The sequence below is a fragment of the Aethalodelphis obliquidens genome, unplaced genomic scaffold (assembly GCF_003676395.1).
Source record: "Aethalodelphis obliquidens isolate GAN/ISIS:26980383/991018 unplaced genomic scaffold, ASM367639v1 scaffold59, whole genome shotgun sequence".
Taxonomy (NCBI): Eukaryota; Metazoa; Chordata; class Mammalia; order Artiodactyla; family Delphinidae; genus Aethalodelphis; species Aethalodelphis obliquidens.
The window spans coordinates 2,991,927-3,014,426 of record NW_020838003.1 but is presented as its reverse complement, the minus strand read 5'-3'; the positions used below and the strand labels follow the sequence as shown (position 1 = coordinate 3,014,426).

Below are 22,500 nucleotides of genomic sequence, written 5' to 3'. Positions count from 1 at the left end.
AAAAAAAAAAAAAAAAAAAAAAAAAAAAATTATTGGTGAAATGAAGAATACTTAAATATTACTACCTTTCATATTCAGAAACAAAATATTTAACTTGATCTTCTTTTACTTGCGTGGCTCTGAGAGCAAGATATGGTGTTTCTTTGGTCCTAAGTCACAAAGCCCATCTTCACATCAGGGGGTGGTATGTGATTTGTGTGAGAATCACAACCACCTGATACACAGGTCTTGGCAGGTAAGTTTCCCAAGGTCACCTCTAAGAGTTCAAAGAGTTTGGGAAAATGCTGATGCTCAACAGTGGCCAGAAGCTATTTTAATAACAATAATAAAATATATCATCACCATCAACAACAAAAATTGGATACAAGTGGTTGGGAGGTATAGCATATACTAAAGCAACAACAAAAGCTCCCAATGACAAGAAGAAAGATCTTTCCAAAAATGAGGGAAAGTGGATTAAGGCTTCATCTGGTAACCATAATTTATTTGGCTGCAAAGCTCACAGTCACAGATCAAACTATAACGTCACTCATCAAGAATGCCAAAATAGGGACAAACTGCCTCTGGAAGCACATGGGTTATTGGGAATCCAGCAGGAATCAAGCAGAAAGGGTGGCATGTTTCACATCCAGGACAGTAACTGAAAACAACGTTTTCTCATTTGCTTCACTTCCTCCTTTTAAAAAGAGAATTCTTTGCTGACACATTTACCCGTCACTTCCATTTAACAGCATCCTGATAAAACATCGTCTAATAATAAAATATATATTTAAAAATTTCCAGTGTTGCTTTTATCACAATCCAAATTTCTCTCAAACATTAAAAAAAAAGTCACTTAAAAAAAAAAAGTCACTTGAAATACAAAAGTGTGAAGAAAATACCTTCTGTTTTGTTAATGGTCCAGTCACTTTCCTGGGTTGTGATTGGGGGTGTTACAGTCCTGGCTGCCTCTTCAGTCAATGCTGTCACAGCTGTGTGAAGGGGGGGGAGGGAAGGCATCTTTAGCAGGTGAGCCTCCTTCTACATACCAGCAACAGATCAAAAGTTATTCTATCTAGTCCCACATCTGTTCTATTTTTAATTCATTTACATTTGAAATCCATAACCTGACAAGGGCAGTTTCTTGATAGTTTCTCTTGCATATCAATTCCACTCACTACATTATAGTTAGAGAAAGTAGAAACACATTAATTATTAAGAGGAAATAAATTTTATAAACTCATAAGATAAATTTTATTACATTTTATAAACTCATTCAATCACAAGGACACTATCATATCATATGTATCAACTACTCTTCAATTGTATAGAACAAACAATATAAAGATCTCAGAAAAGGAGGTGTCAAAATATGTTAAAAGAGGAACATACATTACATAAGAAACTAAATTAATTCACAAATTCCTTGCTTGGATCTTTGTCATGAAGAACAACTGCTAAAAGCCAACTCCTCACTAATTCAGATAAAACAAATCCTATTCACATTTTACAATGACACAAAATTAACACAGCAAAAAGAAATGACCTACCGTTGAATAAGATATAGACTGATATTGAAACTCCGAAAGCCATTTCCTGCACTTGTTAACAGTATCTTGCTCTTATCCTCCTAGAATGACGGGTGGAAGGCTTTTATTGAGCTCTCTCGGAGGCTTTCTTGCATTTATATTTCATGAAGCGTCATCTGGCAGTTCTTACCAATCAAAAAAATATGTCTTTCTGGCAGCAGCTTGAAGCCTTGAGGCATTCCTGTACTTGTTTAGGATACCTGTGTTATCTAGCAGTGTGATCAAATTTTCTTTTGAAACACTGGTTTCCTGTTACCTGTGGGCATAATCGTGTCTGTAAACATACTGAAAACAACAAAAAAGAATCTGAATTCAGGAAAAGCCCCCTTGGTGTGAACAGAATTATCCCAGCTACAAAGTTGATAGTGACCTATAAATGATTCCAAGAAAGGGGAGTTTTGATATTTCCAAAGTCGGAAACATCTTAACCTGTTCGTAAAAGAAATATCCCTGAAGCTGCAGTCAGTTACACTACTTTTCAGTACAGATTGGGTTCCACTGCAAATCAAGATATTTTGTAATTTATGGGCAGGAGAGAACAATTAAATGTGTGTAAAAATAAAGGTTTAATATTCCATTTTGGTTTTTGCTACTTAGTTTTACTATTTCAATTTCTGTAAAAATAATTGTTTTTAAGAGCATAAGATTTACATTTATGTCATTCTTCCATTTATTATTTTTCTGAGTCAATGGAATAGGCTACCGAGTTCTAGGAACTACAGTTCTTAAGTATATGCCCTAATGATTAGGCTCTAGAGAGAACCAGTAAAGCACTAAAATAATGATGATGATAATGATAATAATAATAGTAATAATAATAATAATGTCATCTCCATTAAGATAAAATTAAAATATTTATGTTTGGTACACCTAATGAATAGAAAGCTTTTAGTTTAATACAACATTCAAATTTTTCTTACTATTAATCTACTTATGATTATTAAAGTACCACTTTTAAGGCCAAAATATGTAATTATTGCTATTACTTTTTGTGACTATAGGAACTTCCATAAATTTTTCACTTGCCCCAAGTTATTATAAATAATTTATAAATATGTTTTGCTGAAGTATTGCAACTTTCGACCAGTAATTTCAATTGCTAATATTTTCTGTACCTTAAAAACCTGTTTAAGTCAAGATAGGTTGTCATTTGCATCATGTCCACCCAGAAAATTCAGTTTACCGGAAAGGATCCCTTTCACTATTCAAATATGAAGTTGGCTTTAGAAATCACACAAGAATGAGCTTGTTGAACTCATTATACCTTGGGCAATCACTTGCCACAGAGTCATCCTTTTAAAGTTAAAAGACTATCCTTGGCTTCCTTTAAATGTGCCTACAGTTCGTATTCCTACTTTCGTAGAGTTTTAAACAACTATTTATTATTAAGACAAATTCTGGATACTGTTTTTCCCAAGCAAATCATATTTGAATTATAAGTCAAATAATCATCTCTCTATCACTGGTAAGAATTTAAGGAAAAATCATTTACAAAGGATTAGATAAACCACAGCCAACTGCAGTTTCAGGAGGAAGATGCTAGGTCTAATGTTAAATATGTTTATTTCTTAAGACTGGGACATAGTACCACGACCATCTTTATAGTGACTGTTAACTGGCACTTGACAGTGCTTTGCATTTTGCAGAAGGTTTTCATACATATCTCAATTCTGTCTTCAGTAATCCCGGCCCCAACAAATCCAGTGCCTAATATATAGTGTAGAGTATACTCAATCAATCTGTCTTGAGTGAATAAAGAAATAAACAACAGGCCTTATTTTTATTTCCATATGACAAATAAAGAATGAAGACTCAAAAGAATTAAGTGACTTGCCAGAGGACACACCCTAGAGTCAGGACTTGAGCCCATGTTCAGATTCCAGATCATACGCCCTCTCCAGTTCCCCAGCTGTGTCCTCTGGTAGGAGTCAGTATACTGACCTTAGAGAAATTCAGATTATCTCCTAAGATCAAGATTTTAGTAAATTACCTTACCATAAGAATCTAAACAAATGAATTATGGCTTTTACACATGTTTGGGCTGAAAGAAGAGGACCACTGTCTCTCTAGATGTTTCTCCACTCTGGTGAATTAAGCCATATAATATAGAAACTCACCTACCACTTGAGCTTAAGAAAATAGCTCCAAGTCATCCCATATGTTTCTTTTCCTCTGGGACTCATCATGATGGATCCCACTTACACTCTATATAGGAAAACCTCCTATCTTCACATCTTCAATCCTCTCATCAGGGAGTCCTTCCGCAACCCTGAAGAATGGGAGAGGTGGGTACTGTAACATGGCCTCACGGATACTCGTATTCATTCTTGATACATGTTAGAGTCAAAAAGAAGGCTAAGAGCTGCAGCACCCCACTATCATTTTTCCCTCCGACCATTTTTCATCTTTTTAATTTATTCATCTCTCTCTAGTTATAAGCATCTCTGGAAGTGTCTTCTCTTCCCTTCCCTTGCTGTTAAGTTTATTTTTTTCCTTCCCTTCTCCTACTTTCCCTTTCTTTCCCCTCCTTTCCTTTCTTCATCTCTCCTCTCTTTTCCTTCCTTTTTTCTTTTCTTTTTTTTTTTTTACTTATTTATTTTATTTATTTATTTTATTTTTGGCTGCATTGGGTCTTTGTTGCTGTGCGCAGGCTTTCTCTAGTTGCAGCGAGCGGGGGCTACTCTTCCTTGTGGTGCGCAGGCTTCTCATTGTGGTGGCTTTTCTTGTTACAGAGCATGGGCTCTGGGGCGCATGGGCTTCAGTAGTTGTGGCACGTGGGCTTAGTAGTTGTGCCTCTCGGGCTCTAGAGTGCAGGCTCAGTAGTTGTGATGCACAGGGTTAGCTGCTCTGCAGCATGTGGGATCTTCCCGGATCAGGGCTTGAACCCGTGTCCCCTGCATTGGCAGGCGGATTCTTAACCACTGCGCCACCAGGGAAGCCCCCTTTTTCTTTCTTGCTCTTTCACTAATAGCCAAAATTTGTTGCTGGACATTGGCAGGAAATGGTCATCAGCCCATTGCTTATCTCTCTCTAAACTTATTCTGTAATTCTCATGAATTCAGTTGCCTTTCATCCATTCATAAACCATTTTATGCCTGTAACATGTAATGTTTGTAAGACAAATAGAAAAGTCCTGCATAGACTCTGACCTCAAAGAACTAGAGGGGGCTAAGGAAAGTACATACATAACTACAGTGCTGGGTAGAGACGGATGACTGCCATGAATGTGTACATAAATGTGTATAAGAGTTCAGGGGTGGGACTTGGTCAAACTCTCACAGCATTTCTCATGGATGAGTTTCATTTGAAGTGAATCTTAAATAGCAAGTAGAATTTAGACATACAGTGATAGGAGAAAGGATTCTAGGTGGCAGGGGAGGTGGGCACTGAGGGGAGGTAGAGTGAGAGAATGAAAAGAGAGTGGGTTCCAGTTCACATCATCCTAACAGACCTTTCTTTGAATTCCAGTTCTACCTTTGCTATCCATTTGGCCTTTGCTGAGACTTTTTAATAACCTCAAGGGTTGATTTCCTCATATATCAAATGTGGATCGTCAGTAACAACAATAACAAAAAAGTAGAGCATTTAGCACATGATAGGTGCTCAATTAAAGATAGCTGTTACTATCAAACAAGTGTAGAAAGATGCAGGGTGTATATAGTGGTCAATCAAGGTTAGGAATTTAGCGGTTAACACATGTTGATGCATCTTAAGTTTTCATCATTAGCCATGAATTATTCTCATACCAGACTGATACTATGTCAGGACTTTTATTTATGTATTATGCCGTCATCACCTCAAACTCAACATGTCAAACTGAACATATTATCTCTTCTCCAAAATAAGCTCCTCTTTACAACTTCCTCATGATAATCAGTGATAACGTCTTCTAGGCTTTAACTACAACTCTCATCACTGACTAAATATCGTCTAAATTCTGATTTATCCAGGCTTTCTCTAATCTACTTCTGCTGTTTTCCAGCTATATTTCCACCACTCTGCAACAAACACTTTTCATTTCAGTCTGACTGTAGCCCTTGCTTTCATATATATATATATATATATATGCTAAGCTCATTCTCACCTCCATATCTTTATGTTATTTTTCAATCCTCATTAATTCTTCGGGGTCCTTTTTACAGATACGTGTAGAAGAGAACTTACTTCTCCAAACCTCCTCCACAAGACAATCATATGTCTTTTATAGACCCCAAATATGCATAAGTAAAGTCATGATAACAATGAACCAACTTTATTTCCTTTATGTGTTGACAAAGGCTCCCTTCTTGACCAAACTTTAGACTTCTCCTACTCCTTTTCTCAACTAGGCATCAACTTAGCCTGTTGAGCCCAGTTTTAGCAAAGAAATCTGCTTAGTTTCTGGAGAATCCCCCTGCCCTGCTCTTTGCACCCTTGTCCCTGCCATATCTGATCAAGTTCCCTATCTCCCACCCTTGATATCTGGCCTAACTGTAACAAGAATCCTGGTAAGCTAGTTTACAAGAATCCCTCTAGTCTTGTTATCTAATCAAGTTCCTCTCAGTAATTTTCCATCTACTGATCCCCTCACTCTCTTCATTGCCTATAAATCCATTGCTGTCTCAGCTATATTTAGAGTTTTCAATCTCTTCTATTGTGATAGTCTCGACCCCATTGCAATAGTCCTGAATAAAGTTGTCCTTATATTTTTAACAAATGTTAGATAATTTTTCCTTTATAGTGTTTTAATTGGTCTCTGGAAAGGCTCACTCCTGAATTTTAGCCTCACCAAAGGGGAAAAATATTTCCAAAAAATAACTCCTCCTGCATTTGGGGGTGGGGGAGGAGGAAGCTCAGAATTACAGTCTTCACCTTTTCCATGTAAATGTATTTTGGGTCATTATGTTTGTTTTGCGAACGTGGGGCACTTAAATATTAAAAAGAGGGTCTTTCTGAAATGTTTGCTTGGGAGCTTTGAATTTAAACTTTTATCAGGGTTATTAGACAAAGACTGATCTGGAATGGGCTATAGAACCTTTTCTTTCATGTTTGAGGAACTTATACATTTCCCCAGCATGCTCTGAAGAAACAGATAACAAATATATGAACAAAGAAACTTACAGATAGCTTAAAGAAAAAGAAGACAGGTATTCCTTTCCAAACTGGTTTTATTATACAGTTGAAATATTAATTATAAACATCTAGTCTATTTTCACACAAATGATCAAGAGTATACACTAATAACGACATGCATTGGGTAAGAATCATTACTGGTACATAAACAGACTGGGATTTGGACCTGAAAGCAATACAATTATATGCCCAGGGTAGTCTCAAAATAGCCTCCAACGGACAGTCACATGTTTTTTCTAATTTAAATTGTGTTAGAAACATGGCATCTACTTTGAGAACCAAATGCTATAAGAGAAGAAGGAAGAACTGTGAGGAACAAAGCAATAGATTTTTAGTCATATCCTAAGGCTTAGCTTGGGCACATTGTGTCATATTTTTCTATTAGATTTCTAGATTTGTGAACAAACATAACTTCTATTCTTTAATGAAGTCCTCATTCATACTATATTGTGTTTTCCTGATATTTGTGGGAAAATACAACCTTAGTTTTGTTTTGTATATTTGTTTGGTTTTGGAGTTTCCATTATTCTTCAAGGAAGGTATTATCCAAATATTTTTCTAGAAGAACAAAGGAATTGCATGTAAACCTAACACATTCTTATTGCATTTTTACTTGGCAAGTAGTAATTCACCATTTGAAATAATTAATACCTTTCCAAGTAGCACTGCATTTTTTGCCTTCCTTGCATGTTTTTCTTTCTTTGAATGGAGCATCATTTCTCATTAGTATGCCTCGTAGGATGCATTTGGGAAGTATATGAGATCAAAATATTATTTTTAATATTTTATCTTTCCTTTAGCAAATAAACTCTTTTTCATCATATGATATAGTACATAAAATATATAAAAATTGGCCATAATTATGGCAAAACCTAAATCACATTTTACAAGGGAGCTTATTTGTCTGACAAAATGTTTGTTGAAAACACACTATTTGTGTCAAAAATATATGCATTTATTATGAGCCCTTTATTAGTTTTAACGTTATGAACAAATATTAATCACAAAATAAACAATTGTTACCAAAGTTTTCATTGCAGTTGTTTTGTTTTCTTTTCCTGAAACTCAATATCCACTCAAAATATTCAGTAATTATTAGCAGGAAATGCATAAGATTGTGTGAATCATCTGATCCACAATGATTCCATCTGTGAAAAAATAAATACAATGTAGAAATAGCTTTGTAGTAAAATATAAAGGTTTTTGCCTTTTGTCAAATAGATACGTAGCATGACTTCAGTTTGCTTTATTCTTTCATGTGATCTAGTAAATGATTTTTTTAGCTGCCAGAAGGGTGTTCTTGAGAAGCATTGCCACTGTCATGGGTCCCACGCCTCCTGGAACTGGAGTGATAAAGCTAGCCTTCTTCTTAACAGCTGATGGAGGAAACAGAAAGGATTCTTTATTTTTTTCTGAGAATTTCATATTTTTAAACATACTGAACTGTTAAACCTGAAGCATTTTAAAAATTTAAGAGTTTATCTGAGCAAAAAATGGAGTCTAATCGGGCAGTGCCAAACCTGAAGTATAGCTAGGAAGGCTTCCACCGACAGGAGAGACCTACAGAGAAAAGGTGGAAGCAAAGCAAGGAAATCATTGATTGGTTATAGCTTTAAGCCTAGTTGGCTGTTTGTGATTGGTTGTCCTTGGGTTTTGATTTTGTAACCTTGAGGCAAAATCTACAAGGCAGATTTTGGTTTGCTTACATAGGCAGCCAGGGCATTAGAGCCATCTCGGTCGAATGAATACAGAATACAGTGGATTTTTCTGCATTACACATATAACCCTAACATCCTCAAATCATTTTTAGAATGAAGTAGACTGTAACACACACACACACACACACACACACACACACACACACACACTTCTGTGTACGATATCTAATGTGTATAGAAAGAACACAAAGAGGCCAACGCTGTAGGATGAATCTCTACGCAGCTCAGTTAGTTTTGCATAATGAAAATCTATAACCCATGATTTATCCAACTACATGTAATTCCAGTTAACTACTTCTAAAATACATGATATTGGTTAGAATAGTCCTGTTATAAAAGCAGTATCACGTATATGTGGATAATACATTCCACTGCAAGTCTAATAAAAATCATTAAACATATTAAAATTAACTGAGCAAATACACATAGTCCTGTTCTAAGGTATGAATGAAGACTTCTTATTCAGTGAATATACTCAAAGAAAATGGCAGAGAATTTTTATCAAGTTTTATTTAAGAATGTTCTCACACCCACAATATTACAGGTGAATGGTTTCATGAATTGACCTACTGGTTTAGTGTTTCACCGTGTGAATAAGAATAATGAACTTTTCCCAGATAACTCTTTTAGTACAAAGTTAGCATAGACAATACTTCTTTAATGCATACTCTGACCTTATCAATCACATGCTATTTAGATGTATTGCCTTTACAAGTTTGCTCGTATATGCTTCTACATAAATGAAATCAGTAGATGTCCCCTAAATCTTCATTAAGCATTACTTTTGTACAATTTATATTGCCTTCTTGAAATATGGTTTGTAAAATTTACATTTACCTTATTTTAAGTGTATTGGTATAATGCAGTATTTTTTAATAATAGGAAAAGCAAAGGAATAATATTCTTTTACTTGAAGAAAACTCCAGATAAGCTTGAAGGCATCACACACACACAAAATCCAGCTAGTGTATATCATGACTCTTCTCATGGCATATAACAAAGAAAAGATAAGAATGCTGTGATCTAGAAGGTAATATGTTAGTTTTCCAAAATGTGCCGCTATACATGAAGCATGTCCTTTTCCCGCCATACTTCTATCCAATGTACTTTATGCTGGAGAAACACTAGGCTAGGTCAACAGCTATTTCATAAATAGCTACAAATTATCATTCCTTTCTTCCTTTGCTCTCGTTATTCCTTCCACCTGGAATACGCTGCTACCTTATCCAAATAAGAAATTCCTTATTATTCTTTAAAAGCCAATAAAATGTTACCTGTCCATCATTTTTCTCAAAAATTCACCCCTCCAGCATTGAATTAAAAGTGCCACCATCTATGTTTCCAGTCATTTTATACCAAACTCTGTTATGGAATTTACCACACTGTGCTGTTCCTTTAATTAGACACCGGCACCAAGAAGGCAGAAACTAAGTCTCGTGGTGATTATTGTTGTCATTTTTAATCTGAGAACTTCTCCATACACAGGTGAGGCATTCAGTAAATTATGATAATGTGAACTAAACAGCCCTTGAAATTTAAAATCTAAGATCAATTTGCAGGAATGTGTCAGTGCTTTTGACTAGATACAAACAACATCAAAACAATTTAGTTCAAGTTAATTTACTGAAATTCTCAAACTACATATTTTGCATGATGGTGACAAACTGCATTTTTCATTTTCCAATAAGCTGACTTGATGGCATAAACAATGCCTTCCAGAACCTTTTCTATAGGATTAGAGAAGTAATGCCTTTAAAAATTTCAGCAGATCTCTAGAAGAAATATACTATACTACTATTATTTACACTGATAGTATGTAAAATCATATATTTGTAGAGCACTTTGAAATATTAATAGATAAAAATAGAATACTACTGAATAATATGGCAAATTAAGAAGTACAAACTAAATCGTCAATGAAAAATAAAATGGTTTATTTCACAATCAAAAGTTAGATAAAATTGGGAATCCATTCTGGGTGTACGATAATTTTTTATATAATTTGGTTTTCAACTTTGAAAAATGAAGTGGCTTGGAATTATGTATGTATGGAAAAATAGTTGTAACCATAGCCACTATCAGTTGACTACTTGCCAAGAACTTTATACACATTTTAATAATTAATATTTAATTATTATTTCATTTTAATAGCTGAAGAAAGTGTGGCTCACTGAAGTTAAAGTGACTTACCATTTTCTAATATGGTAGAGACATTATTCACAGCTAGGTTTGAATCATTTTATGATTCCATAATTCTATCTCATCCCAATGCAACTGTATTACCATGACCTGAACAAGTTGAAAAGCCCCAAGAAGGGCTCATGTGCCCCAAATTAACTCATTTTTCCCAAAGGGTTAAGAGGATATTTTGAAAAAAGAAACAAAGGGAGGGGGGAAGTTCTAATATAGTAATTTTCCTACAATTTTACTGTGAGTACTCATAGTTCATCATCTTTGAATTATATCCAGCACTTCAAATTTCAGCTGGCTGAGCAGTTTGAGTTGCTTTCTTTTTTGGGTGAGATTCAGATCAGATAAACCACTGATCCGGTATTATACCCTCCTCTTTCAAATTATGTTTTTCACAACATGCTTACTATTGCATTCTTTTGCTCAAAAAGTGAGGTTTGAGGTGGAGGAATAGGGAATGAGAATAAGCTGTTGCATGAAATAATACCTACCCGAAATTTGTAGCTCTGTGTCTGTAGTTTTGCATACTTTACTGTGGAAGCTAACACACATTTATCCTGTCCTGTCTATCACTTCATAGAATTAGACTATGTGATAGTCTTTACCTGACCTGGGCGAGGACTTCTCTGGACATTCATAAGCATTTAGTTGCATCAACAGAGCCCTGTAAATTACTCACTAGGCAGAAGTTTATGACATCACTGTGAACACACCTGGTTATATAAGTACTTGTTTCAAATATTTTTATCTTTGAAATAAACTGGGCAGATGTGAAAAAGAAGTTTGTACACAGTCATGAGAGGCAGGTTGTGATGAATCTGATTTAAAAAATATAAGATCTCTATTCCTTTTAATTTGATTTTCATTAGGTTCTACCTCTGAGAAAGAAATGTTAAATTTTTCTGCTGCTGGCTAGTGTTAATGTATTCTTCGTCTATTTACATAAGGACCAAGATATGGAAGTGACTTCTCAAGAGAGATGAGAAATTATCATTGGCCAATACCAATGGGTACAGATGCCAATGCTTAAAAGAAATTCTCTAGTGTAAGGATTTTGCATAACTATTTCAAGGCTGTCCTAAGTGACATGTTTATGAAGTACCAGAAGTGGCTTATGAGCTAAACTCAGTCATGTGAGAGTTAAATTCAATACATGTTTGATGCTCTGAAGAGCATCTTCCCCAATCATGTCCGAGAGATAGTTAACAAGCATTACATCACCAGAATAACTTCTCATTGGCTGGTCTTTCCCGAGGGCAGACAAGGGTTTGCACCTGTTTGTTGAAGATGCTGCTATTAAAGATTAAACCTATTATGTGTGAGGAAAAGGTGTACTACATGCTCCATTGAAAACAATTACAGAAGAATTTTTAGGCAATAGTTTCATTCAGAAATTTATTTACTGTGAGGGAGTATGTGTGGGTTTTAAGGAAAATACTAACAATTCTGTATATATGAGAATCAGGTATTAGATCTTGATTGATATCAATGCTTTCAAGAGAGACTCATGAACAGGTATCTCAAAACCAGAGTTAGATTAAATTTCATAAAGTCCACATGATTTTAGAGTTACTGAAACTGACAATGGAGGCAAGTAAAATAATCACCAACTCCTATTGTTACCTGCGTGGAACTTACTCTAGGGAATGAGATTTAGATGGAAATGACTTGATAATGTTTAAAGCAGTTACCTGATAATAAGAATATTTTGAGGAAAGGTGACAATTATCATAATTTATCTGAATGACCTCTCTGTAAACTCTTGACCCTGCAAAGTATATTCTATAGATTTAACTTAAAAATAATGCTCTACCAGCCAGATTTAGACATTAGAGAGTGTATGTTCAATTGTATAGAAAGGAAAGAAATTACCATTAAAAATCAGTCATTTTGGACACAAGATTTGCCTTTGTACATACTATTTTCTTTGACATATACTCCCTGCACTTCTCCATCTGATGAATACTTATTCTTCCTTTTCAGATCTGGCTAAATGTCACTTTCTTAGTGGTACTTGTTAGCTCCCCAGGCTGCGTAAACTGTTCATTCATTGATCCATGAAACTTAGTAGAGCGATTTTCACTTTGTAGTCATAGAGTATGTTGGAATCTCCTGAGAACTGTAGTCAAATTAGATATGCCCCCTCCCACCACATGATTCCAGTACACACCACTGAGAATCACTGCTGAAATGAGAGATGCTTCTAACTGGTGGGGGTAGGGGGGAGTATTATACATATAAACTGTGTAGAGTAGATTTAAAACAAGGTTAAAATTCACTGCTTCAGTGAAGGCTGCTTCACATGGTGCCCTCAGTTTTCCCAGGCAGGTCCCAGGCAAACCCCAGTGTGCAATACTTGAATGCCCCATTGGTCAACGCAAGTCACATGGTCAAGCTCAAATTTAAAGGCCTGGAATAGGAAGAATGGCAAAGTCACATTGCCAAGAGGATGTGCTTATGAGAACAGAAGATAGTATAGTCATTTTTTATAATCTACTATAATCACTCTCTTGGATTTCAGTCTCTACCTTATTAGCCATATAACCTGCTGCCAGATTTATTCTTTAAAACACAGATTAGATCATTTCAGCTTATAAACATTTGATGAATCTTGACTGTCATGGCAATTAGGATCTTTTATGATATGGCCCTACATCCACGTTTGCATTATTGCCTAACCCTGGCGTATTTTCCTAACCTCATTATTCACTGTTCCCACACATGCTAAGAACTGCCCTGGATAAATTTACAGCAAAAGTTTCATGAGAAAGACAGCCATAGTCACTGTCCCTTGGAACTTACAGTCTAGTTGGGGGCTATATATCACAAATATAATTACCTAAGTAGTAACTGAGCTAAGGCTATGAAATATCCTACAAACAAAATGTTTCCTACAGTTGTGAACGTGTTGGGAGGACCTAACTGAGCCTGAGCACATGTGGTGTATCTCTGCCAAGTCCAGAAATCAGAGGATGAACCAATCTTTTCCACGTGAAATGGAGAGGTGAGGAGTAGACAGTGTTCTTGGCCGGGGAACAATGTTTGCAAGGAGGTGGAAATAACCTTTCCCCCAGGCAGAAAATGGCGTGAACTCCTGGAAACACTACAAGAAGGCCAGCAGGGCTGACATGTAGAAGTGAAGCGTGCAGAAGATGACGTGAGTCTAGCTCATGTAGAGCCCAGCAGACAATGCTAAAAATTTGGGGCATTTAACCTAAGAGCAATGGTTAAAGTATTTTTATTTTTATTTATTGAAGTATAGTTGATTTACAATGTTGTATTAACTACTGCTATACAGCAATACAAAAGTGATTCAGTTATACATATATACATACTTTTAAAAAATATATTCTTGGGGCTTCCCTGGTGGCGCAGTGGTTGGGAGTCTGCCTGCCAATGCAGTGGGACACGGGTTCGCACCCTGGTCTGGGAAGACCCCACATGCCGCGGAGTGACTGGGCCCGTGAGCCACAACTACTGAGCCTGCGCGTCTGGAGCCTGTGCTCCGCAACAAGAGAGGCCGCGGTAGTGAGAGGCCCGCGCACCGCGATGAAGAGTGGCCCCCGCTTGCCACAACTAGAGAAAGCCCTTGCACAGAAACGAAGACCCAACACAGCCATAAGTAAATAAATAAATAAAATTCTTTTCTATTATGGTTTATCATAGGATATTGAATATAGTTCTCTGTGCTTTACAGTAGGACCTTGTTTATAAAGTATTTTTAAAATTTGGAAAAAAAAATATTCTGAGGCAGGATAAGTCAAATGGGGAAACTACCTATTCTGTGTACATTTTTCTAATGAGATCAGTTTATCACCTGGGACAGAGAAGGGAGAACACAAAAGTATCAATAGCAACATAAAGTGAGACGTGCTAAGATGGGAATAAATTCTGGTTCTTGTGGGAGCACCCCAAATCAAATGGGTGTCAGAGAAATATCTGTAAAGTGACAGAAAATCTTCAAGATTTTATGGATGTGTGAGGGGGTAAGAAAGAAGGAGAGAATGCAATGCAAACGTCGGGAATAATAAAAGCAAAGGAACTTTGGACTTGACAATGAAGCTGATGCAATGGAGGAGCTCAAAGAAGTTCATTATGACTGAAGCACATGGTGGAAACAGAGAGTAGAAAGAGATGAGGATAGGAAGGTGGTCAGGGGCTGCATGACCCCGAAGTGAGGGGTCAGGAAACTTAGATTGGGTGATGGCAGCTGTAGTTACTGTGTTCAGGGTGAAAGAGCTTTTAAAAAAATATCTTTTGTGAATGAACCTAGGCATTTATATATTTAAGAATAACCAGTTTTGCAAGATAGGAAATTGGAGAGAAAAATGTATGCTACTAAATAATTTTCAGAAGAAAATTTAAAGGAGAAATTTTTGTTATATTTTCATAAAGTTTCAGGTTCTTGAATGCTATTAAATTATCATTCAAGAAATCCTTTTTCAGCCTGGAATATCTATCTAATCTGCTGTGCTCCCTTTTCTCCACTATAGAGACATCTACTTTTTATCATGTTATTGGCTTCAGATTCCTAAAGGGAAGAATTAACACAGGTTTCGCTTGACATAATTTCCAACATTTCTTACTTGAAGTCAACCATCTTTCAATGTCATGATAAGAAGAATAGGTGTGGAGCAGAAGATATTCAAGTTTAAAATTTGAGGTGATGAGAGGGACGATGAAAGAAACTGTGTTCAGTGTATGTGTGTACCTCAAAAAAATCCAGGGGTCATACAAGGTGTGGAAATATTACTAATGAAGGATACTTATAACAACATAAGACATTAAAATACCTTTTAACAATTAAGGTAGGAATAAAGGAAGAAGTATGTAATCATTAACGTTTTGGCACCAGCAACCCATGCTTCACTACAGGGTGCCTCTGGCTTGTGTGTTCTGTGTCATTATTTCCTCTGGAAAATGTACGTTCCCAGGTTCCCAGGGCCTGAGCTTAATAACTCTCATCTAAAATACTTTGTTAGGAAGACTCACTAATTCTTAGGCAGATAGTGAATTTCTGCTATAGTACATGATATACTACTCCAAAGTTCCCAAATAATGGAATCTCCATATGTACCTAAACAGAATTTAATTTTGCTAATACAGTTTGGAAATTGTATATTCTGGCAAAGTCAAAGAATATATTTGTGCTTTATAAATCTGTTTTTGGGTGGAAGAGGAGGAATTGCTATCTCAAGTTCCTGTAGTATTGTTTTATTTCCCTTTATATTTTGTCCATTTCTCTGTCTGTTTCAAGGAAGTACTCTATAGCCCATGTCAGATTTCCAACAATGCTACAACTAATTTTTAAAACCAATCCCCTTCTCCAAAAGGAAAAAGGGATGATTCCTTATCTGTGGCAACTGAGCAGCAGAAGAAAAACTCCTCATTCCTTTCATGTGAATTTCAGCCTCCTCCTATACATGTGCAATTGCCTAAATTAAATCCTTGGAGATTCCCCCTTGCGTCTAAATGCAATCCATTTAGGCATGACGTCTCAAACATATCCACTGTAATGAAGGGGAGACACGCTTCAGGAAAATGAAGTGCATGAATAACAACCAGAAAAACCTGACTGGCATAAGACTGGAGAAATAGTATGACTCAGGAGATAGTATGGAAAACACTCTACTTTCTCATATGGTTGATAAAAAAATGGCACTTGAGAGCATGATGAGCCAGACAGAGTAAAGGGCTCCTTGAGAAGTGAATGGCTCGCCACTGACTTCTTGCAAGGCAGCGAGGAATCAGGTGCCCCAGAGACAATTTACTATGCTTTCTCTTGCAATTACCGAGCTGCCTGATTCCTGGGGTTTCTACAAGGTTTTTTTTTTTTTTTTTTTACATATATTAAGATATTCATTATCATGGCACCCAGTGGGGGTATTAATGGGACAGACAGGGTTAACGCCCTACTGGGGACAAGAATATGAGACTCTGGTCACATTTCTATAAGTTGTACTTACAAAGACTTCCTTCACCTGTTTACTGTATTACCTGAATGGGTAAGGTGGCTAAGCCTTTTCTTTCTTTTTTGTTTTTGCTTTAGTTACTTTTCTCCTTATGTTAAATCGAATCTACGTATATCCAGCTACTGTATCATAGATAGGAATATCCAGAACTGCCACTCATACAACTCGGAAGGCTTTCCATGGAGCCAAATAGCAAATCAATCACCCGATATGAAATTTTGAAATTGTTTTCTACAAACTCTGTCTATGACCCATCTGACCATGAATGGTATCAGCCACCATTGCCAGTTTCTATTTTGGTGGGCAGGAGTAGGGAATCACTGCTAGGATATTTCTAGTACTCTATCAACATGACTAAAAATATCTTCCTTTCATGACTTCCTTTACAAAAGATTCTCATTTACTCCTGTCATTCTCCCCAATCCTTTTACTTTCCTACCCAGTCCTTTTCCTCAAGCTTCTGAACATCTGTACAATAGAGTGGCAAATCTGTAAACTAGATAGGCTGTTTCGAGTCTTCTCAAAATCTCTCGGCAGGGTCTTGATCCCAGTAGTCTGTCATGATCAACCCAAGACACTAGGAGATAAAATTTCCCTTCCATAGATATTTTTATTTTTAAAAGGTCCTGAGAAACAACTACAAAAAAAAAAAGAGAAAGAAATCTCATCCTTCAGTATAAAAGAAGAAGAAAGACTTGCAGAGGCATCAGGCACTTCTCCTGTTCTGGTAGACGGCCTTTTTGTGCTTCAACTTTCACTCTTCTCTAAAAAGATAGATCATTCAATGTCAAATACGTTCTACTAAAAAGTATGTCTCTAAAGGTTGACCTGATTTCAAAGACATAGACTTCACAGTGAGCATCTTGTCCATGTTGTAAGTAACAAGGTGGCAACTGGCTCACTGGTAGGGGTTTCATAGTGACCATCAGTGGTTCTACCTGCTTTCTGAAATGACATATGTAGCACTATCACCACAGGATTAGTAATAGTCTCTCTAACAGAGGCTTTTGCCAATTTCCATCAGCTTTTTAAAAAATGACTGGAAGAGATCACCTCTGGGCTACAGTGTTAGATCTTCTTTTATACTAAAGCTGAACTTTTGAGCTACCTTGTAATCATTTACCACAAAAAGCTGATATTTTGAGTGGGACTGATCAACCATATTGTTATTGACTGAATATTTGTGTTCCTCAAAATTCATATGTTGAAATCCTACCCTCCAGTGTGATGGTATTAGGAGGCGGGGCCTTTGGGAGATGATTAGGGGTCATGAAGGTTCCAACCTCATGAATGGAATTAATACTCTTTAAAAAAAAAGACCCCAGAGAACTCTAGCTTTTTGTGCCATGTGAAGATACAATGAGAAATTAGCTGTCTGTAATTCAGAAGGGTTCTCACCAGAACCTGACTGTGATGGCACTCTGATCTTGGACTTCCAGTGTCCAGAAGTGTAAGAAATAAATGCTTGTTGGTTATGCCACCCAGTCTATGGTCATTTGTTATAGCAGCCCAAACTGACTAAGACACATACCATCAAATTAAAATGATTAACACGGAAGCTGAGTTGGTAGAGAGCCAGTCTAATTCTGGTTCTTTACAATGTCATCACAGATTAATAGTTCTCTAAAAGTGATGTCATTCCAAAACAGTCTTACTTCCTTAGAAACTGGTAACATGCTCTTACTTTCCCATCTTGTAGAACAGCGGTCCCCAATCTTTTTGGCACCAGGGACCAGTTTTGTGGAAGACAATTTTTCCACAGGGTGGGGGATGTGTGTGGGGGTGGGGAATGGTTCAGGTGGTAATGGGGGTGATGATTCAGGTGGTAATGTGAGCAACTGGGAGCGATGGGGAGCGGCAGATGAAGCTTCGCTCCCCCGCCCGCCACTCACCTCCTGCTGTGAGGCCCGGTTCCTAACAGGCCGGAGGACTGCTACCAGTCCACACAGCCCAGGGGTTGGGACCGCTGTTGTAGAACACACATTTGGAATAAGTAGTACCAAAACCATTTCCAAAAGAAGCTTACCTTGACATATAATCTAGAGAATATAAGTTCCGTGAGAGCAGGGACTTTGTCTCTCTGTGCATGGCTATATCCCTAGTACCTGGAAGGTGTGTTGAGTGAGAAATATGTGCTGACCAAATCAATGTATGACTCAATGGATGTATCACTACTGAATCTGGGTTGCTGTAGATTAATAACGTGTTGGATGCCACCTTGAGTGGGAGATTTTGTTCCCATTAGGGCAACTATAAGGAATTGCTTCTGTAATGTAAGAGTGACACAAGAGATTTATAAGTATCGAGGATGATCATACAAATGACCAATGATATGACTAAGAAGGCTGAGACCTGGTATGGGATGGAGAGACAAAAGAAATGTAGGACAAGAAGCTTACGTTACAGAGGCATACAATTTAGTAGGGAACAACTAAATAAAAGTGCAAGGTAGTATAGGATTAAAAGCAAAAAGAATAGAGGCAGACTGAGATCTACTACAGGAGTTTGGAGAAGATGGGGATAAGCATGAGTGCTTTAAAGTTATTCATGTGACTGCTGGGTGAAAACATACCTGATCAGAAGAGAGCTGAGGCCAGAAAAGTAATGAGGAGCTGGGTGGTAATTGAAATGTGAAGTTACATTTTTCTGGATTAGTACTCTAGTGAAGGGGTCCCCAATCCCTGGGCCGCAGACCGGTCCATGGCCTGTTAGGAACCAGGCCGCACAGCAGGAGATGAGCGGTGGGCGAGTGAGTGAAGCTTCATCTGCCGCTCCCCATCGCTCCCCATCGCTCGAGTTACCGCCTGAACCATCTTCCTCCCTTATCCATGGAAAAACTGTCTTCCACAAAACTGGAACTGGTCCCTGGTGCCAAAAAAGTTGGGGACTGCTGCTCTCGTGGGAATGGAGAGAAAGGCTGAACAATGTGCATGTACACAAACACAAACATACACTGTTTTCTGCCAGGTATTATGCTCAGCAAGTCACATACATTAGCTCAGGTGAGGTGATTATTTCATTTGATCTTCATAACAACTCTATAAGATAGGTATTATTTATCTCAGTTTTTCAGATGATAAAATCAAGTCTCAGAGAGGTGAAGTGATTTGCCAAGATCATAATTGTTTTAAGCAACAGAGCTAGAATTCAAACCTAAATCACCCTAACTCCAAATCATAATCTTTTATGAAAGGTTGTATATAATATAAAAACAGCATGGAGTAAAAGGTAACTCTCAGGTTTTGAATGTACAGTACTATGCATAAATAAGACATCTGCAAGCAAGTGTAGTAAAAGAAGCGAAAATACAGATGAAAAGCTGCTTTAAAAGCACTCTGGGAGGGCTTCCCTGGTGGCGCAGTGGTTGAGAGTCCGCCTGCCGATGCAGGGGACACGGGTTCGTGCCCTGGTCCGGGAAGATCCCACATGCCACAGAGCGGCTGGGCCCATGAGCCATGGCCGCGGAGCCTGCGTGTCTGGAGCCTGTGCTCCACAACGGGAGAGGCCACAACAGTGAGAGGCCCGCGTACCCCCCCCCCCAAAAAAAAAGCACTCTGGGAGTTTTATACTAGTTTCCTTTATAGTAGTTTCTCAGAAGAATGGTACCTTCTATGTAATTCTAGATCCTCTTCTGTCCTCATATTTTGACTGTTGGGTTGGAAATTTGAGGAATAATTCTGACCAGATGGAGTCCCAAATTATAAGGTTCTTTTTGCTCTAGGAGAGATTTGTCCAGTGGAGATTCTTTTGAAGAAATCATGGTAAAGTTACAGCTATTCGGGGCCAAATCACAATTATTTAGAATATCATCCCCTTACTTTCAGTCTGTATGTGTCTCTAGGTCTGAATAGACATTTCTCCAAAGAAGATATACTGACTGCCAAAAAACACATGAAAGAATGCTCAACATCATTAATCATTAGAGAAATGCAAATCAAAACTACAATGAGATATCATCTCATGCCAGTAAGAATGGCCATCATCAAAAAATCTGGAAAGAATAAATGCTGGAGAGGGTGTGGAGAAAAGGGAACACTCCTGCACTGCTGGTGGGACTGGAAATTGGTAGAGCCACTATGGAGAACAGTATGTAGGTTCCTTAAAAAACTACAAATAATAGAACTACCATTTGACCCAGCAATCCCACTCCTGGGCATATACCCTGAGAAAACCATAATTCAAAAAGAGTCATGTACCAAAATGTTCATCGCAGCTCTATTTACGATAGCCCGGAGATGGAGACAACCTAAGTGCCCATCATCGGATGAATGGATAAAGAAGATGTGGTACATGTATACAATGGAATATTACTCAGCCATAAAAGGAAACGAAATTGAGCTATTTGTAATGAGGTGGATAGACCCAGAGTCTGTCATACAGAGTGAAGTAAGTCAGAAAGAGAAAGACAGATACCGTATGCTAACACATATATATGGAATTTAAGGAAAAAAAATGTCATGAAGAACCTAGGGGTAAGACAGGAATAAAGACACAGACCTACTGGAGAACGGACTTGAGGATATGGGCAGGGGGAAGGGTAAGCTGTGACAAAGCGAGAGAGAGGCATGGACATATATACACGACCAAACGTAAGGTAGATAGCTAGTGGGAAGCAGCCGCATAGCACAGGGATATCAGCTCGGTGCTTTGTGACTGCCTGGAGGGGTGGGATAGGGAGGGTGGGAGGGAGGGAGACGCAAGAGGGAAGAGATATGGGAACATATGTATATGTATAACTGATTCACTTTGTTATAAAGCAGAAACTAACACACCATTGTAAAGCAATTATACCCCAATAAAGATGTTAAAAAAAAAAAAGAATATCATACTTTCCTCATTCAACAATGTTGGACCTATTATTGAGTACATAAGGCCTTTTGTAATTTTTCCTCCTTGCCTTTGATCTGCTGTTCCCTCCACATGGAAAGAGCCCCTTTTTCTTCTCCCACTTTCTGCCCTATATACACATAAATAGATGAAATTCATTGATCCTTTCAGACTCATTTCAAAAGGATTCTAGAACAGGTACCTTCACTCTTACCTATTTGAAAACTCTTAGAGTCATGAATAATTCTCCTCTTCCTTTTATATCTAATCATTTAGCCAACCATTCTAACTCTCCTTTTAAATTTTATCCACCATCTAACTACCTCTTAATACTTTCACCCATTACCACCATGGGCCACACCCCATCTTGGATAATTTCTTACCTGGATAATTACAATGGGCTCTTAACAGGCACCCAATTTATATCCTCACTTCTCTAAGGTCTATTTGCCATTCAGAAAACCAGGGTTATCCTGTTAAAATGCAAAAATACCATGTCTTTGGCCCAAATCCTCCAATGGCGTTCCATTGCACTTAAAGTAAAATTCAAATTCCTTTCCATGGTCTGTAAGGCTGGTCATGATGTGGCACCCCTACTGCTACCTCGTTGAGTTTATATCTGAGCATTCTTCCCCCTATGTATTCTGTCCCAGTTACAGTGGCCTTCTTCAGCTTATTAAAACCAGCAGCCACACTGCACCTCAAGGTTTTTACACGTGCTGTTCCATGCCTCTGGATTGTTTCTCCCCCATATATCCACATGGCTCTCTCCCTCACTTTGTCCAGGTCAGCAGTTAGCTTTCTCTGACCACCCTTTCTAAACAACCTCACTCCATAAATCCATAGCCCCCCTTTTCTTGTTTTATTTTTGTAACATTAAATGCTGCCTAATATAGTATATGCATAATTTGTTTATTATCTGTCTTCTCCAACCAGAATGTAAGCTACTTTTGGGGAAGGACTTGGCCTATTTCTGTCACTGTTGCATCCCAAGTGCCTATGACAATGCCTGACACATAGCATCTCCCACCCACTCCTGTATCCCATCCCACAGTTCCTCTCTGGCCTCCAGGAATTCCTGAGAGGACCCTGAGCAGCCCCTCCTCTTCCCAC

General features: G+C 37.7%; 2 protein-coding genes across 4 annotated transcripts in view; both read right to left on the bottom strand.

Annotated features, from left to right (window-relative positions):
• EPGN (epithelial mitogen) overlaps positions 1-1,671 on the bottom strand; it is an 8,365-nt gene extending 6,694 nt beyond the window's left edge. The window contains exons 1-2 of one of the 3 annotated variants that reach the window (XM_027087563.1): positions 1,530-1,671; positions 882-971 (exon numbers count right to left, since the gene is read on the bottom strand). In XM_027087563.1, coding sequence (XP_026943364.1) covers positions 882-971; positions 1,530-1,572 — 133 coding nt within the window. In that variant the 5' untranslated portion in view covers positions 1,573-1,671. The remainder of the gene's footprint in view (positions 1-881; positions 972-1,529) is intronic. The other 2 variants (XM_027087562.1, XM_027087564.1) reach the window with 2 other exon arrangements.
• Positions 1,672-6,380: 4,709 nt separating this feature from the next.
• MTHFD2L (methylenetetrahydrofolate dehydrogenase (NADP+ dependent) 2 like) overlaps positions 6,381-22,500 on the bottom strand; it is a 138,303-nt gene continuing 122,183 nt past the window's right edge. Inside the window, exon 8 of the mRNA XM_027087465.1 lies at positions 6,381-8,056. Within this exon, the coding sequence (XP_026943266.1) occupies positions 7,944-8,056 (113 nt within the window). The 3' untranslated portion in view covers positions 6,381-7,943. The remainder of the gene's footprint in view (positions 8,057-22,500) is intronic.